General features: G+C 43.3%; 1 protein-coding gene across 1 annotated transcript in view; it reads left to right on the forward strand.

The window, feature by feature from the left end:
* Nucleotides 1-17,310, forward strand: part of LOC134211226 (uncharacterized) — a 419,224-nt gene that overhangs the window by 328,355 nt on the left and 73,559 nt on the right. Inside the window, 1 exon segment of the mRNA XM_062687921.1 lies at nt 8,911-8,949. Within this exon segment, the coding sequence (XP_062543905.1) occupies nt 8,911-8,949 (39 nt within the window).

A 17,310-nucleotide genomic window follows, 5' to 3' on the forward strand; every position in this document is an offset into this window, starting at 1 on the left:
AGGCTGCTCAGTTCGTGCGTTACTGTACACTGAAAACCAAAACTACCCAAAAGTGGGTTGTTTGCACTCAAAACCGTGGTTTGGGCCAATAACCCAAATTTGAGTAAAATGACTTTTCTGGCACTAGGTAGTTTGCCTTTAATCCCATGTAAACAATTTACCCAAAGCTGAGTTTAATTTATCCAAAGCGGACCTTGATCAACCCAAAATAGAGAATATTGAATTTACTCAAATTTGGGTTATTGGGCTGAAACAACCTCGGTGAGGTGTTTGCATCTTGCTCTAGTTTTGATAGCAATCATGGGAAAGAAAGGGAAAACTACCCAAATTTGGGTAATTTTTTTCTGCGATATTCTCAATAGTGCGTATATTGAACTCAAAGTTTGGGTTGATTTATCTGTCCGTGTATGAATGTGAGTTGCCCATATAAAAGCGTGGTGATTTTTTTTGTCATTTGCTGGGTGAATGTGTACATTTGACTGTGGTGAATTTCATATTCGTGGCGCACTAGGTGATGTGAGTTCTGTTGTTTACCTCTCTCCCTCTTCAGGAATGTGAGATCGATTTCATAGAAGGAAGAAAATAAAAAAAATGAAATAAAAAAACATCACCATCATCGAGTGCTGCCGAATATTTGCAAGCCTGTATACAAGTGCGATAGTTTTGTTTTCATGGCTTGTTATGATTTGAAGAGGTTTTTGCCTCTTTTTATCGTTGTTCGTTATCTATTGAGAGCGATTTCTGCAAACCCTGATGGTTACTAATGCTGGCTGCAGATCAAAAATCCGTTAGGTATACGCAGAGATATGGACATTTTCGTGAAAACGGTACGGAAATGGCCGTACACCCTGAACAAATGTCGCTTTAGCAGAATACCTGTAACCTGTTACAAGTTGACCAGAGTCTTACAGTCCTTAAAATACATCTTTGATAAAAATCCTATATTCATTGTCTTGAAAAAAACATGATAAAAGTAAACGACACATATGAAATGACAAGCAGTTGAAAAAAAAACAACTTGAACATACTCTCGGAAAATCAGGAACATCTCCGATGACCAAGGACCAATTTCAGGATTTGCAGGGGGATAGTATACCAGATTTCTAATTGTCCTGGTTTTATCAAAATCGGATGATTCTACGCAAAGTTATGCTGATTTGAATTTCGACAAAATGTTACCTATCTTAACCTTTTGTCTAACTCCTGTATTTGATCTATTAAGAAGGCACTACCCCCTCCTTCGCCTTATACCGGGCGGACGCATCCATTTATAGAAAGCATTACTCCTCCCTCGCCTTATACCAGACAGACGCATCCATTCAAAGAAGGCATCACTCTTTCCTTCGCCTTATGCCGGGCAGACGCGTTCTTTTAAAGAAGGCATTATCAACTCCTTTCGCCTAATACCGGACATACGCGTTCTTTAAAGAAGGCATTATCAACATTTTTCGCCTTATATCGGAAATATGCGTTCTTTAAAAAAAGGCATTATCAACTCCTTTCGCCTTATACCAGGCAGACGCGTTCTTTTAAAGAAGGCATTATCTTCCCCCTTAGCTTTATACCGGGCAGCTATGTTAAATAATTCATAGAAGAGACTAAATCCTTTCTTTTTTTATACCGACCAAACGTGTCCATTTTTTACGTCTGATTATCAATGATAGTTAACTTCTTTACGTCTGTCGGGCAGCAGGGACTATGTCCAAGGGCTTGACGATCCCTCCCCAGGCCATCTGCGAGTTGTGGGGCTTGCCTAGGATGTGGTGGGGTTTGACAGTGGGCCCTGTTAAACCTCTATAAAAAGCTGCATGTATCCGCAAGTAGGCTCCGCCAAAGCGACCGTGTGCCGCTCAAAGCGCACAAGCCCAAGTCCTGGTGTTAGGTGGGACGCTAAACAGCCCTGACACGACGGCCCTCCGACGAGACAGGAGGTTTGCGCTGGCCCAATAAGCCGCCTAGAAAACCAATCATTACGAACAATATAAGAGATAATGCGACTCGATATAATCGGCAAAGACCTAGGCGACGAATACAGGATCACGATTGGAAGCTTGGAACATGGAATTGCAAGTCGCTAGGTTTCGCAGGTTGCGACAGGATGATCTACGATGAATTACATCCCCGCAACTTCGACGTCGTGGCGCTGCAGGAGATTTGCTGGACGGGACAGAAAGTGTGGAAAAGCGGGCATCGAGCGGCTACCTTCTACCAAAGCTGTGGCACCACCAACGAGCTGGGAACCGGCTTCATAGTGCTGGGTAAGATGCGCCAACGCGTGATTGGGTGGCAGCCAATCAACGCAAGGATGTGCAAGCTGAGGATTAAAGGCCGTTTCTTCAACTATAGCATCATCAACGTGCACTGCCCACACGAAGGGAAACCCGACGACGAGAAAGAAGCGTTCTACGCACAGCTGGAGCAGACATACGATGGATGCCCACTGCGGGACGTTAAAATCGTCATCGGTGACATGAACGCACAGGTAGGAAGGGAGGAAATGTATAGACCGGTCATCGGACCGGATAGTCTGCACACCGTATCGAATGACAACGGCCAACGATGCATAAACTTCGCAGCCTCCCGCGGAATGGTAGTCCGAAGCACCTTCTTTCCCCGCAAAAATATCCACAAGGCCACATGGAGATCACCTAACCAAGAAACGGAAAACCAAATCGACCACGTTCTAATCGACGGTAAATTCTTCTCCGACATCACGAACGTCCGCACTTACCGCAGTGCGAATATTGAATCCGACCACTACATCGTTGCATTTTGCCTGCGCTCAAAACTCTCGACGGTGTATAACACACGTCGAAGTCGGACGCCGCGGCTTAACATTGGGCGGCTACAAGATGGTAGACTAGACCAAGAATACGCGCAGCAGCTGGAAGTGGCACTTCCAACGGAATAGTAGCTAGGCGCAGCGTCTCTTGAAGATGGCTGGAGAGATATTCGATCCGCCATTGGTAGCACCGCAACCGCTGCACTTGGCACGGTGCCCCGGATCAGAGGAAACGACTGGTATGACGGCGAATGTGAGCAGTTAGTGGAAGAGAAGAATGCAGCATGGGCGAGATTGCTGCAACAACGCACGAGGGCGAACGAGGCACGATATAAACAGGCGCGGAACAGACAAAACTCGATTTTCCGGAGGAAAAAGCGCCAGCAGGAAGATCGAGACCGTGAAGAAACGGAGCAACTGTACCGCGCTAATAACACACGAAAGTTCTATGAGAAGTTAAACCGTTCACGTAAGGGCCACGTGCCACAGCCTGATATGTGCAAGGACATAAACGGGAACCTTCTTACGAACGAGCGTAAGGTGATCCAAAGGTGGCGGCAGCACTACGAAGAACACCTGAATGGCGATGTGGCAGACGAAGATGGCGGTATGGTGATGGACCTGGGAGAACGCGCGCAGGACATAATTTTACCGGCTCCGGATCTCCAGGAAATCCAGGAGGAGATTGGCCGGCTGAAGAACAACAAAGCCCTTGGGGTTAACCAACTACCAGGAGAGCTATTTAAACACGGTGGTGAGGCACTGGCTAGAGCGCTGCACTGGGTCATTACCAAGATTTGGGAGGAGGAAGTTTTGCCGCAGGAGTGGATGGAAGGTGTCGTGTCCCATCTACAAAAGGGCGATAAGCTGGATTGTAGCAACTACCGCGCAATCACATTGCTGAACGCCGCCTACAAGGTACTCTCCCAAATTTTATGCCACCGACTAACACCAATTGCAAGAGAGTTCGTGGGGCAGTAGCAGGCGGGATTTATGGGCAAACGCTCCAAAACGCCAAGTACTGCAGAAATTCCGCGAATACAACGTGCCCACACATCATCTATTCATCGACTTCAAAGCCGCATATGATACAATCGATCGGGACCAGCTATGGCAGCTAATGCACGAACACGGTTTTCCGGATAAACTGACACGGTTGATCAAAGCGACGATGGATCGGGTGATGTGCGTAGTTCGAGTTTCAGGGGCATTCTCGAGTCCCTTCGAAACCCGCAGAGGGTTACGGCAAGGTGATGGTCTTTCGTGTTTGCTATTCAACATCGCTTTGGAAGGGGTAATACGAAGAGCAGGGATTAACACGAGTGGTACAATTTTCAATAAGTCCGACCAGCTATTTGGTTTCGCCGACGACATAGATATTATGGCACGTAACTTTGAGAAGATGGAGGAAGCCTAAATCAAACTGAAGAGCGAAGCTTCGTCGAAGACGAAGTACATGATAGGAAGAGGTTCAAGAGAAGACAATGTGAGCCACCCACCGCGAGTTTGCATCGGTGGTGACGAAATCGAGGTGGTAGAAGAATTTGTGTACTTGGGCTCACTGGTGACTGCCGAAAATGACACCAGCAGAGAAATTCGAAGACGCATAGTGGCTGGAAATCGTACGTACTTTGGACTCCGCAAGACGCTCCGATCGAATAGAGTTCGCCGCCGTACCAAACTGACAATCTACAAAACGCTAATTAGACCGGTAGTCCTCTACGGACACGAGACCTGGACGATGCTCGTGGAGGACCAACGCGCACTTGGAGTTTTCGAAAGGAAAGTGCTGCGTACCATCTATGGTGGGGTGCAGATGGCGGACGGTACGTGGAGGAGGCGAATGAACCACGAATTGTATCAGCTGTTGGGAGAACCATCCATCGTTCACACCGCGAAAATCGGACGACTGCGATGGGCCGGGCACGTAGCCAGAATGTCGGACAGTAACCCGGTGAAAATGGTTCTCGACAACGATCCGACGGGCACAAGAAGGCGAGGTGAGCAGCGGGCAAGGTGGATCGATCAGGTGGAAGATGACTTGCGGACCCTCCGTAGACTGCGTGGTTGGCGACGTGCAGCCATGGACCGAGCCGAATGGAGAAGACTCTTATATACCGCACAGGCCACTTCGGCCTTAGTCTGATTAAATAATAATAACGTGTCCATTTCAGGAAAGCATTCCTCCCCCACTTTTCCTTATACCCATCGGGTGTGGTCATTCAAAGAAAGCATTACCTTCCTTCATAGGTAGCTTTAAATCACAATTCAAAAGAATTTAGATCGGAGATTGCATGTAAGTAAGCAGAATTCAGTAGATATTTCAATAATTATTCAAACTGAATACCAGTCATTCCGCGGAATGACTTCCAGTGAAAAGGTACACTCCGTGAAATGTCTTTCGAAAAAAGGTGCATTCCGCGAAATGTGTTTCCGAGAGTTGATACATTCCGCGGAATGTCACATCGCGAAAAAGAAATTCCGCGAAATGTTATTCGGCGAAATAATATACAACCTTAAAAAAACATTTCCGGTTTGAACCACCACGACTTCACTTCACAACAACCACTGTATCCTGAGTTACCTACGCTTTCGACCATATCGATGGCCACACGTTTCTATACAGATAGTTTTCAGACATGTTTGACGATTGTGACATGATTTCAAATATCTCGGTAATATATTCGGTGTTTTGGCCTGTGCAGTACATAAAAGTCTGAGTGGCCTGTGCAGTACATAAAAGTCTTCTCCATTCAGCTTGGTCTATGGCTGCACGTCGCAAGCCACGCAGTCTGCGGAGGGTCCGCCAATCCTCCCCCACCTGTACGATCCACCTTGATCGCTGTGCAACCCGCCTTCTTGTTTCCGTCGGATCGTTGTTTCCTTTTCCATTTTCACCAGATTACTGTCCAACATTCTGGCTACGTGCCCGGCCCACCGAAGTCTTCGCGATGTGAACGATGGATGGTTTTCCCAACAGCTGATGCAAATCGTGAATAATTCGCCTTCGATGGTATGCAGCACTTTTTTTTTGAAAACTCCCTGTGCACGTTTGTCCTCCACGAACATCGTCCAGGTCTCGTGTCCGTGGACAACTACCGGCTCGGCGTTTTGTAGATAGTCAGCTCGGCGGCGAACTCTTTTCGATCGAAGCGTTTTGCGGAGTCTAAAGTATGTACGGCCAGCCACGATGCGTCTCCTCTGCTGTTATCATTTTCGGCAGTCACCAGTGAGCCCAAGTACACGAATTCTTCGACCACCTCGATTTCGTCACCACCGATACAAACTCGTAGTGGGTGGCTCACGTTGTCTTCTCTCGAACCTCTTCCTATCATGTCCTTCGTCTTCGACGTGTTGATGACTAGTTCAAACCAGTTAGCTCCACCCTTCAGTCTGATGTAGGCTTCCTCTATCATCTTAAAGTTACGAGCCATAATATCTATATCGTCGGTAAATCCAAATAATTGGACGCACTTAGTGAAAATCGCACTACTCGTATCGATCCCTGACCTTCGTATTACCCCCTCCGAAGCGATGTTGAATAGCAGACACGAAAGACCATCACCTTGCCGTAATCCTCTGCGCATTTCAAAGGGACTCGAGGATGCTCGTGAAACTCGAACTACGCACATCACTCGACCCATCGTCGCCTTGATCAACCGTATCAGTTTATCCAAAAATCCGTGATTAATTATTAGTGAGCGTCTTAGGGGAAATGTTACACGGTTGAAAGAGTCGATAACAAAACAATGAAGAAGTTTTCAAGTAGAAAACGAAATACGTATCTGTTTGATACATAAAAATTAATTTGTGGAAGTAAATGGAAGAATAATAGTCTTCTAACCGTTTAACCAGATATCCGTGTTCGTGCATTAGCTGCCATAGCTGATCTCTATCGATAGTATCATATGCAGCTTTGTAGTCGACGAATAGAAGATGTGAGGGTACGTTGTATTCGCGGAAATTCTGCAATATCTGGCGTACGGCGAACACCTGGTCTGTGGTGGAGCGTTCGCCCAGGAATCCCGCCTGGTACTGCCCCACGAACTCTCTTGCAATTGGTGTTAGAATGAAATTTGCGAGAGTACCTTGTAGGAGGCGTTCAGCAATGTGATGGTGCGGTAGCTCTACTCCTGCGCGGCAGTATCTCATCCTCACAAACCTTGGTAATTACCCAGTGCAGCGTTCCAGCCATTGCCTCACCACCGTGTTTAAATAGCTCTCCTGGTAGGTGGTTAACCCCAGGGGCTTTGGTGTTTTTCAACCGGCCGATCTTCTCCTAGATTTCTTGGAGATCCGTAGCCGGAAAACGTATGTCCTGCGCGCGTGCTCCCACGTCCGTCACCATGTCGCCATCATTCTCTGCCACATCGCCAATCAAGTGCTTTTCGTAGTGCTGCCACCACACTCGTTCGTAAGAAGGTTCCCGTTTATGTCCTTACACATATCAGGCTGTCGCACGTGGCCCTTACGTGAACGGTTCAGCTTCTCTTAAAACTTTCGTGCGCTATTAGCGCGTTACAGTTGCTCCGTCTCTTCACGGTCTCGATCTTCCTGCTGGCGCTTTTTCGTCCGGACAATCGAGTTTTGTCTGTTCCGCCCCCGTTTGTATCGTGCCTCGTTCGCCCTCGTGCGTTGTTGCAGCAATCTCGCCCATGCTGCATTCTTCTTCTCAACTAACTGCTCACATTCGCCATCATATCAGTCGCTTTTCTAATCCGGGGGCACCGTGCTAGGCGCAGCAGTTGCGGTGCTACCAATTAATGGCATTTCGATTATCTCTCCAGCTATCTTCAAGGCAAACTGCGCCTAGCTGTTCTTTCGTTGGGAGTGCCACTTCCAGCTGCTGCGCGTAGTCTTGGGCTAGTATATCGTTTTGTAGCCGCCCAATGTTAAGCCGCGGCGTTCGGCTTCGACGCGTGTTGCACACCGTCGAGAGTTTTAAGCGCATGCATACCGCAACGAGGTAGTGGTTGGATTTAATATTCGCACTGCGGTGAGCGCGGACGTTCGTGATGTCAGAGAAGAGTTTGCCGTTGTTTAGAACGTAGTCCATTTGGTTTCTTGGTTTTGGTCATCTCCATGTGGCCTTGTGGATATTCTTCCGGGGATAGAAAGTGCTTCAGACTACTATTCTGCGGGAGACTAAAAAATGTATGCATCATTGGTCGTTGTTGTTTAAGATGGACCCTATTGAATGATAAATTCAATTCAAATCCGGTGAGTAAGAAGGCAACTCATTCTTTTTCGAAAGAACCGGAAAAAAGCATTCATAAAGACTCAAAAAAATTTTTGGTACATCCAATTACTCCCAGTATTTCCAGAATACACATCTGTTACAGCCTGCTGAGTTGTAATGCCAATAGAGCTACTTATTCATTATTTTCTGTTTTGCTCTGTACAAACAAACTGTAAAAATCTGTACGGATAATTTGCAGACAACCTGTATTTACATTGACTCAAGTCAGTTTGATATGGAGCCAAAATCTGGACTATCTCAAAATGTTGCACCTTATTTAATATGTCTTCTGAGAAACCTCACCCTTGTATCAAATGTTTTAAACTCAATTTTTCTTCTATTATTTAGTAATCTGAATTTATATTCGCCCTGCGTTATGTGTAACACAATGCAATGGTAGCGTTTGACAGTATATTGACAGCACAAAAATGACGTGCGTAACATTTTAAATATGTTTAGGCAAAGTCGTTATTGTGTGAAGTTGTATTCTTAACACAAAAGAGTGATGAAAATCACTTAAATAAAGAAAAAAATCTGTACATAATAAAGTTCATTTCATGTGAGAGCTGAAGTACATAATCAACGCAGCTAATTAACTTCTATGGGATATGTGACTTATGTATATTTTATTTTTATATTTTATCTATCTAGTAAATCAGTCGATCACACAACAGTTATTAATTTATACATCCAATAGGAATATCAAGATTTGTTTGATTAATCGTAATGTATTGAGCTGTGCTGAAAATATAGGACGACAACGAATATCTTTACACAGAATAAAATATTTAGAGCTAGGTTGTTAGATTGAAGATAGGTTTATGTTAGAATGTTTCAGGACAAAACTATTATAACAAAATTGTTCTCTTTTCATTTTGATAATCGGAAGCGAACAACGAAGAAAGGGTACGGAAAATATCTTGATAAGGTATCGTAAATTCGATTTCTATTTGGCAACTCATATTTTTTATTCGTATTTTAGTAACCCTGTATCTAAATAATTTCCGACATCCTTAATTATATTAGAGTATTTTCCAATTTGTGTTATGATTTGAAAATTCAAAGTAATGAATTGTGAAATTGTTTGTAAATTCACACTGTAGGTCACCTACTATATTATTCTTATTCCAAGCCATGTTAAAATACAAATCAAAGTTTCCTTTACTTTATTTCCCCTTTTACCCAATAGTGAGCCCGCAAGCATCCTCAAGAAATGTTTTTGATGACTGGACGATGAAACATAAATAACACATGTTCCTTCCGACAACTCACTTTTGATGTAAAAGTTACAATTTATAACATTTTCCCCATAATACTGCATACCACCAGCTTAAATGAAAAATATCACCATTAACACTCGCACTAAAAACACAAATGTTGACTTTTGACCTATGTCTGCTCATGTACCTACATATGTAAATTTGGCTTATGACAAAAATCTCCTGATTGAGGCACGTACATACCTTCCCATAGTACTGTTCCGAGCATCATTTGACCCAGCGTCCAGAATGAAACAATGCTAAGCTCTTTGTTAAGCGTCACCAGACCAAAGGACTGCCTACGACAATTTATGCTTTATGTTATGATTGCTTTCATCACGTTGCACCCTGACACGAAATAATAATAAAACAATGCTACATAATATCTCAATTTGCCGTCAAAGTGGTGTTTGCTTTAGACAAGTATATTCTGAAATCAGATTTCAAATGGTGTTGAAAGCTCAAATAGTTGTGCGAAAATATGCTTTCAATAACATCACAATTTGTTGATACTCCACTTTTAAAACTTTTAAACACCATTTTTAAAAACATTTTTTGATATTCATTTAAGTATGTTTAGATCAAATTTCATTGCATTAAGTTTTTAGAATATGCACAAATTATTGCTAGTTGAATAAGTATACTCGAGTATATATGTAATAGAGGAACTCATGAGTCAATTTTAATTTTCAAACGTATGTTTAAATCATCATCAGGTAATGTTACATCTGTTGCTCAGTTTCAGCCAAATTATCTACTTTACAGCAGATTGAAGCTTTCTCGGGAAGGCATCATTAATTCATGATCAGAAGATTTTCTCCATACACTCATGTCTCATTCCCTCCCTGTGCGACACATCCTCGAGCGCAAAGGCACATGTCTGAATTCCGAGCGTTGAAAGAAATGTGTCAAGAGAAAAATCACAAATGAATTGTAAATTTCCCTTTCCACCCATTGAACGTAATGGCTCGATTAAGAGTCACTGTGAGACAAAACGACACAACGATTTTAGCACTTACTCCTCAGTCTTTCCCGAAGGCGAGATGGAGGAAATGGCAGAAATAGATCCTGACATGCCATCATCGTCGGTAGTATTGATTTTCCGAGCCATTGTACATGTATTGTCCACTTTCCGTGACGATTAGGTTTTATTGCATGCTTGCAACTGTTTGCTTCATGATCTCAAGGATTGTGTTTCTTTTTTTGTAGTACCTATCATTCTTGAAGACAGTAAGAAAAGCGAAATTAAATTATCTAATTGTAAGGAACAGCACTACTTATTCTTTCATTTGAAATTATGCAGTTTGCATCATAAGTCATGTACAAAAATGTTTCTTAGGATCAGAGCTAAAATAATCTCAATTTGTTGGCGAATTCCACCTAATGTATTGGCTCTATGATATACATATTCAATTAAATATGGTTTAGTGCATTGCATATCCATTTGCATTACACCAACTGGTGATTTTAGTCACATAGAACTAAATCTGGCGTTGAATGGTGAGGCACTTTGAACAATAAACGTCAATACGATTTCGGCTAATTATTTACATTTGAATCTATCGCTCTGTGATTCATAAGTGCCATTTGATTAAGCTTTTATTGCAGTGAGAAACCTTTTCCTTGAAAAGCGTAAACAGACCTTGCACAAATGGTGCACTATTGCCAACAAGCACTGAGTCAGATGGCGGAAACGGAATATAAGAGAATCGGAGCAATTTTTTATGCGTTTCGGAAGAATGGTGAGGATTTTTCATTTCAAGATATGAAAAAATCTAGGGGGCTGTCCACAAACCACGTAGACCGAAATTTCACTTTTTCAAACCCCCCCGTCCCCCCTAGTAGACTTTCGTAGACTTTTCCGAAACCCCTCCCTCCCCCCTCTTGAAGTCTACGTAGACTTTTCCAAATTTTACAAAACACCATTTGTGATTGAAAAAAATATGGAAATCAACCACGTTTCAAGCAATTCAGCTATTCAAATCCATTTCCATGTGAACAAAAATCAATTTGAAAGGAAATCAAATTTAATCCTCTGTCCATAGCTCCTGAAATCAAATCTCAAAGCCAAGTAATTTAATTTCTGTTGCATTCGATTCCTCCTGGATGTGCGCGCCACCATCGCCGACACTTTTGCATCGGCGCGTCACTGCTTAAAATCTGTCACGCATCTGTCCTATAATTCGCCGGTTCAAATTAGTAAAAACCGAAGAATTTTCAGAATTTCGAGAAATTTCGAGTTGAAATTCCGAGAATGTCAAGTCTACATTTCAATAAGTTTTGCGTGGAAATTTCGTAAAAATTTCCTAATTGATAACCTTGAAAGCTTCCAGGTAATACTTCAAATAACTATCCGTGATAATTTCGATGCTTTTCTTGATAATTGCATGCAATATCCCGCTGAATAATCATCAGTTGAAATCCCAAGAATGTTCTTCATAATTCTAAAAGTTCTCCCGTTAGAAAAAACGAGTATTTCTTCATTAAAATGTAGAATTATTTCCTGAGGTAATTTTATGTTTAAATGGACATTCCGATATATTTCCCGTTGAAATTTAGAATGGTTTCTATTTTTTTAAATTTCTCCTACAATTTTTTCTTGGAAAGAATTTTCTGAATAATATTCGGTGGAAATTTTGGAGAATTTTCAGTTAATTTTTTTTGCAAATTTCTCGTAAAAAATTCGAATGAAAATTACAAAGGCTTTTTTACAAAAACTGCAAACAATTTTTTGTTGTGGAAACTCCAACAGTTTTTGGTGGGGAATTCAAATAAATTCTCGTGGAAGTTTTCAACAATTTATTTAGAAATTCCGGAGATTTTCCATCGATAATTTACATAATAGAAATTTACGAAGTATTATCTATTTGAAGAATTTTGCTTATATGTCCAAAGAATTCCTCGCAAAAATTCCGAAGAATTTCCGAAATTAAGAAAAAATTTCCGGGGACTTCCCAGAAAATCTCCAGTGGATATTCTGAAGGGTTTCTCACGGAAATTTCGGAGAATTTCCTTTACAAGTTCCAAAGAATATTTTTTGGGCATTCCAAAAACTTTTTTTCTGATATGCTTCCTTTGTAAATTCCAAAAAAAATCCGTTGAAGTACGACATAGTTCAATTTCCATAGTTTCCAAAGAAGCTCCTGCCGAAAATTTAAAAAAAAATCTAGTCGAATCTGCAATAAAATCCAAAACACCAAAACAAAACGAAAGTCTTTATAGAGTACTTTGGAGAATTTTCGTGCTCAACACAGAAGAATTTCCTGATGAAAACCATGATTTTTTCTTCAGTGAAATTCATAACATTTATATGGAGAAATGCAAGAGACTATTTCAGTAAATTCATGCAAAAAAACGGAAAATCCTAAAAAAAATCAAACGAATGAACTTTGCACAAAGCTGCTGTATAAATAGTTTAAAAAAATAAAAAAGTCCACGTAGACTTTTGGTAAACCCCCCCGTCCCCCTTCGTAGACTATCGTAGACTTTTTCGAAACCCCCCCCCCCCTCGAGAGTCTACGTGGTTTATGGACAGCCCCTAGTCGTAAATCGGTCCCTATGAACCATATGCTTGATCCGAAAGTCGTTCTAGATTTCCCCGTCAAAAAGATTTGTCTGTTCAAGATGTGGAAAAATTTCTTCGAAGAATAAAGTCGACCGAATAAGACACAAAATAAACTATGGACTTCCAAGGAGCAGAAGATGAAAAAACAAGTGAATTAACAAGCCGCATATGTTAGAACATGATCCCATAAGTTGCACGATAAAATTTTGCGTGGACAATCGTTGTGCAAGATTATAGATGATGAATCATGAGTGAAATTCGATTATAAGATGCTTGCACGGGATCAGTACTACACGATTCGTGATGGCAAAGTATTGATAATGCTGATAGGTCAGTTTATTAAAAAAAAATCTGTAAAAAAGCAATGATTTGGCAATCGATTTGAAAGTGTGGAATGCTCTCAAATCCATTTGCCACAATCGATACAATAACAGTGATGTGTGCGTTAGAAAAGCCTATAATAAGTCAATACCAAATTTTCAAAACGACTTATCTGCTTTTGTAAAGAAAGATTCAAACGTTGATTAGTCGAATCTAAGAGTACTCCCACGCAAACCAACACCATCAACACATATATGAAGACTTCGGCTACCTGTTGATGGTGTTGGTTTGCAAGGGAGTGCTCTCATATTCAACAAATCGTCGTTTGAATCTTTGTTTACAAAAACAGATAATTCGTTTTGAAAATTTGGTATTGAAGTGTATTACGCGATAGTTCGTGAAAAACTTGGTGCATCCGGAAGGCAAAATGTTTTGACGTAGGACTACGTCTGTATTTTCTATATTGGAGTACACTTTGCGATTGCGAAAATCGGAGACCGTCACGAAAATATGATAGACTTTGAACGTTAATATCTCAATTTAACAATTAATCTCGTACATGTAAGCACAGACATCAAAATCAAGCAACTTGCAGGTTGGATCTAATCCTCAGCTTGAATAAGATTTCATGCAGAGCGGACGTACCGGAGCGGACACAGTAGTACGAAGGCGCTGGTAGCATTTACATCGGAAAACCATCGCATTGGTAGCAAATTGGCATGATTCCTGCAGATCATTCAACATTCAATTATGTAAAGAAAGACGTCTCTTGCAATAACAACACGAGAAATATCAACGCAAGGTTCCGACGAGCGTTTGGTTGCAATAAGTTATTGGAAGTGCATAGGGGAAAGAAAATTGGTTCTTCTCAGGACCAGCGTTTTCTGGACAAAACGGATTTATTGCAAAAATGGACAGTTTCGGTGGCATCGTCATGGTAGCTTGGTTGCTGTATGTGTATGATTTCATCCATTCAAACACATTTGAACCGTTTGTTTGAGAAACTGCATATGTAACATTTTTGGCCAAAATGAGATTTTTGTATATTCTGAAAATACGTATTGTGGCAGAAAATTAAAAAAAAATGTTCAGGAATGTATGAAATATTTTTCGTTTATTTTAGAAACTACATATGTGCACGCACTTTGAAGAGCAATTATGGAGTACTGCTTACAGTTTCCAAACTGAAAGTGTCCCAGGGTGTTGAGTTTTGCCAAAAACTATTGATCTGTATCGAAGAAATCGAAAGATTCGGTGCAAATTTGTTCAAAAACAGTTTTTTGTTGTTTTCTCGAAATAGTGTAAAATGGACTTATGCAGTTTCTCAAACAAATGATTCATTTATTGCAGTGGGCTTCGTGGGCGTGCGGTTTATTTCATTTATCATCAGACTAAGGCCGGAGTGGCCTGTGCTGCACATAAAAGACTTCTCCATTCAGCTCGGTTCATGGCTGCACTTCGCCAACCACGCAGTCTGCGGAGGGTCCGCAAGTCGTCCTCCACCTGATCGATCCACCTTGCCCGCTGTGCACCTCGCCTTCTTGTTCCCGTCGGATCGTTGTCGAGAACCATTTTCACCGGATTACTGTCCGACATTCTGGCTACGTGCCCGGCCCACCGCAGTCCGATTTTCGCGGTGTGAACGATGGATGGTTCTCCCAACAGCTGATGCAACTCGTGGTTCATTCGCCTCCTCCACGTATCGTCCGCCATCTGCAACCCACCATAGATGGTACGCAACACTTTCCTTTCGAAAACTCCCAGTGCGCGTCCTCCACGAGCATCGTCCAGGTCTCGTGTCCGTAGAGAACTACCGGTCTTATAAACGTTTTGTAGATAATCAGTTTGGTACGGCGGCGAACTCTATTCGATCGAAGCGTCTTGCGGAGTCCAAAGAACGTACGATTTCCAGCCACTATGCGTCTCCGAATTTCTCTGCTGGTATCGTTATCGGCGGTCACCAGTGAGCCCAAGTACACGAATTCTTCAACCACCTCGATTTCGTCACCACCGATAGAAACTCGTGGTGGGTGGCTCACATTGACCTCTCTTGAGCCTCTTCCTATCATGTACTTCGTCTTCGACGTGTTGATGACTAGTCCAATCCGTTTAGCTTCGCTTTTCAGTCTGATGTAGGCTTCCTCCATCCTCTCAAAGTTACGTGCCATGATATCAATGTCGTCGGCGAAACCAAATAACTGGACGGACTTCGTGAAAATCGTACCACTCGTGTCAATCCCTGCCCTTCGTATTACTCCCTCCAAAGCGATGTTGAATAGCAGACACGAAAGACCATCACCTTGCCGTAACCCTCTGCGGGTTTCGAAGGGACTCGAGAATGCCCCTGAAACTCCAACTACGCACATCACCCGATCCATCGTCGCCTTGATCAACCGTATCAGTTTATCCGGAAATCCGTTTTCGTGCATTAGCTGCCATAGCTGGTCCCGATCGATTGTATCATATGCGGCTTTGAAGTCGATAAATAGATGATTTGTGGGCACGTTGTATTCGCGGCATTTCTGCAATACCTGACGTATGGCGAACACCTGGTCTGTGGTAGAGCGTTCACCCATAAATCCCGCCTGGTACTGCCCCACGAACTCTCTTGCAATTGGTGTTAGTCGGCGGCATAATATTTGGGAGAGTACCTTGTAGGCGGCGTTCAGCAATGTGATTGCGCGGTAGTTGCTACAATCCAGCTTATCGCCCTTTTTATAGATGGGACACACACCTTCCATCCACTCCTGCGGCAGAACTTCATCCTCCCAAACCTTGGTAATCACCCAATGCAGCGCTCTAGCCAGTGCTTCACCACCGTGTTTAAACAACTCTCCTGGTAGTTGGTCAACTCCAGGGGCTTTGTTGTTTTTTCAGCCGGCCGATCTCCTCCTGGATTTCCTGGAAATTCGGAGCCGGAAGTCGCATGTCCTGCGCGCGTGCTCCTAGGTTCATTACCATACCGCCACCGTTGTCTGCCATATCGCCATTCAGGTGCTCTTCGTAGTGCTGCCGCCACCTTTGGATCACCTCACGCTCGTTCGTAAGAAGGTTCCCGTTTATGTCCTTACACATATCGGGCTGTGGCACGTGGCCCTTACGTGAACGGTTCAACTTCTCATAGAACTTTCGTGCGTTATTAGCGCGGTACAGTTCCTCCGTCTCTTCACGGTCTCGATCTTCCTGCTGGCGCTTTTTCCTCCGGAAAATCGAGTTTTGTCTGTTTCGCGCCCGTTTGTATCGTGCCTCGTTCGCCCTCGTGCGGTGTTGCAGCAATCTCGCCCATGCTGCATTCTTCTCCTCAACTAACTGCTCACATTCGCCGTCATACCAGTCGTTTCTCTGATCCGGAGCCACCGTGCCTAGTGCAGCGGTTGCGGTGCTTCCAATGGTGGATCGAATATCTCTCCAGCCATCTTCAAGAGATGCTGCGCCTAGCTGCTCTTCCGTAGGGAGTGCCACTTCCAGCTGCTGCGCGTAGTCTTGGGCTAGTCTACCGTCTTGTAGCCGCCCAATGTTAAGCCGCGGCGGACGACTCCGACGCGTGTTGTACACCGTCGAGAGTTTTGATCGCAGACATACTGCGACGAGGTAGTGGTCGGATTCAATATTCGCACTGCGGTAAGTGCGTACGTTCGTGATGTCGGAGAAGAATTTACCGTCGATTAGAACGTGGTCGATTTGGTTTTTCCGTTACTTGATTAGGTGATTTCCATGTGGCCTTGTGGATATTCTTACGGGGGAAGAAAGTGCTTCGGACTACCATTCCGCGGGAGGCTGCAAAGTTTATGCATCGTTGGCCGTTGTCGTTCGATACGGTATGCAGACTATCCGGTCCGATGACCGGTCTATACACTTCCTCCCTTCCTACCTGAGCGTTCATGTCACCGATGACGATTTTGACGTCCCGCAGTGGGCATCCATCGTATGTCTGCTCCAGCTGCGCATAGAACGCTTCTTTCTCGTCGTCGGATCTCCCTTCGTGTGGGCAGTGCACGTTGATGATGCTATAGTTGAAGAAACGGCCTTTTATCCTCAGCTTGCTGCCATCCAATCACGCGCTGGCACATTTTTCCCAGCACTATGAAGCCGGTTCCCAGCTCGTTGGTGGTGCCACAGCTTTGGTAGAAGGTATCCGCTCGAT

The sequence above is a fragment of the Armigeres subalbatus genome, chromosome 2, assembly GCF_024139115.2.
Source record: "Armigeres subalbatus isolate Guangzhou_Male chromosome 2, GZ_Asu_2, whole genome shotgun sequence".
NCBI classification, from domain to species: Eukaryota; Metazoa; Arthropoda; class Insecta; order Diptera; family Culicidae; genus Armigeres; species Armigeres subalbatus.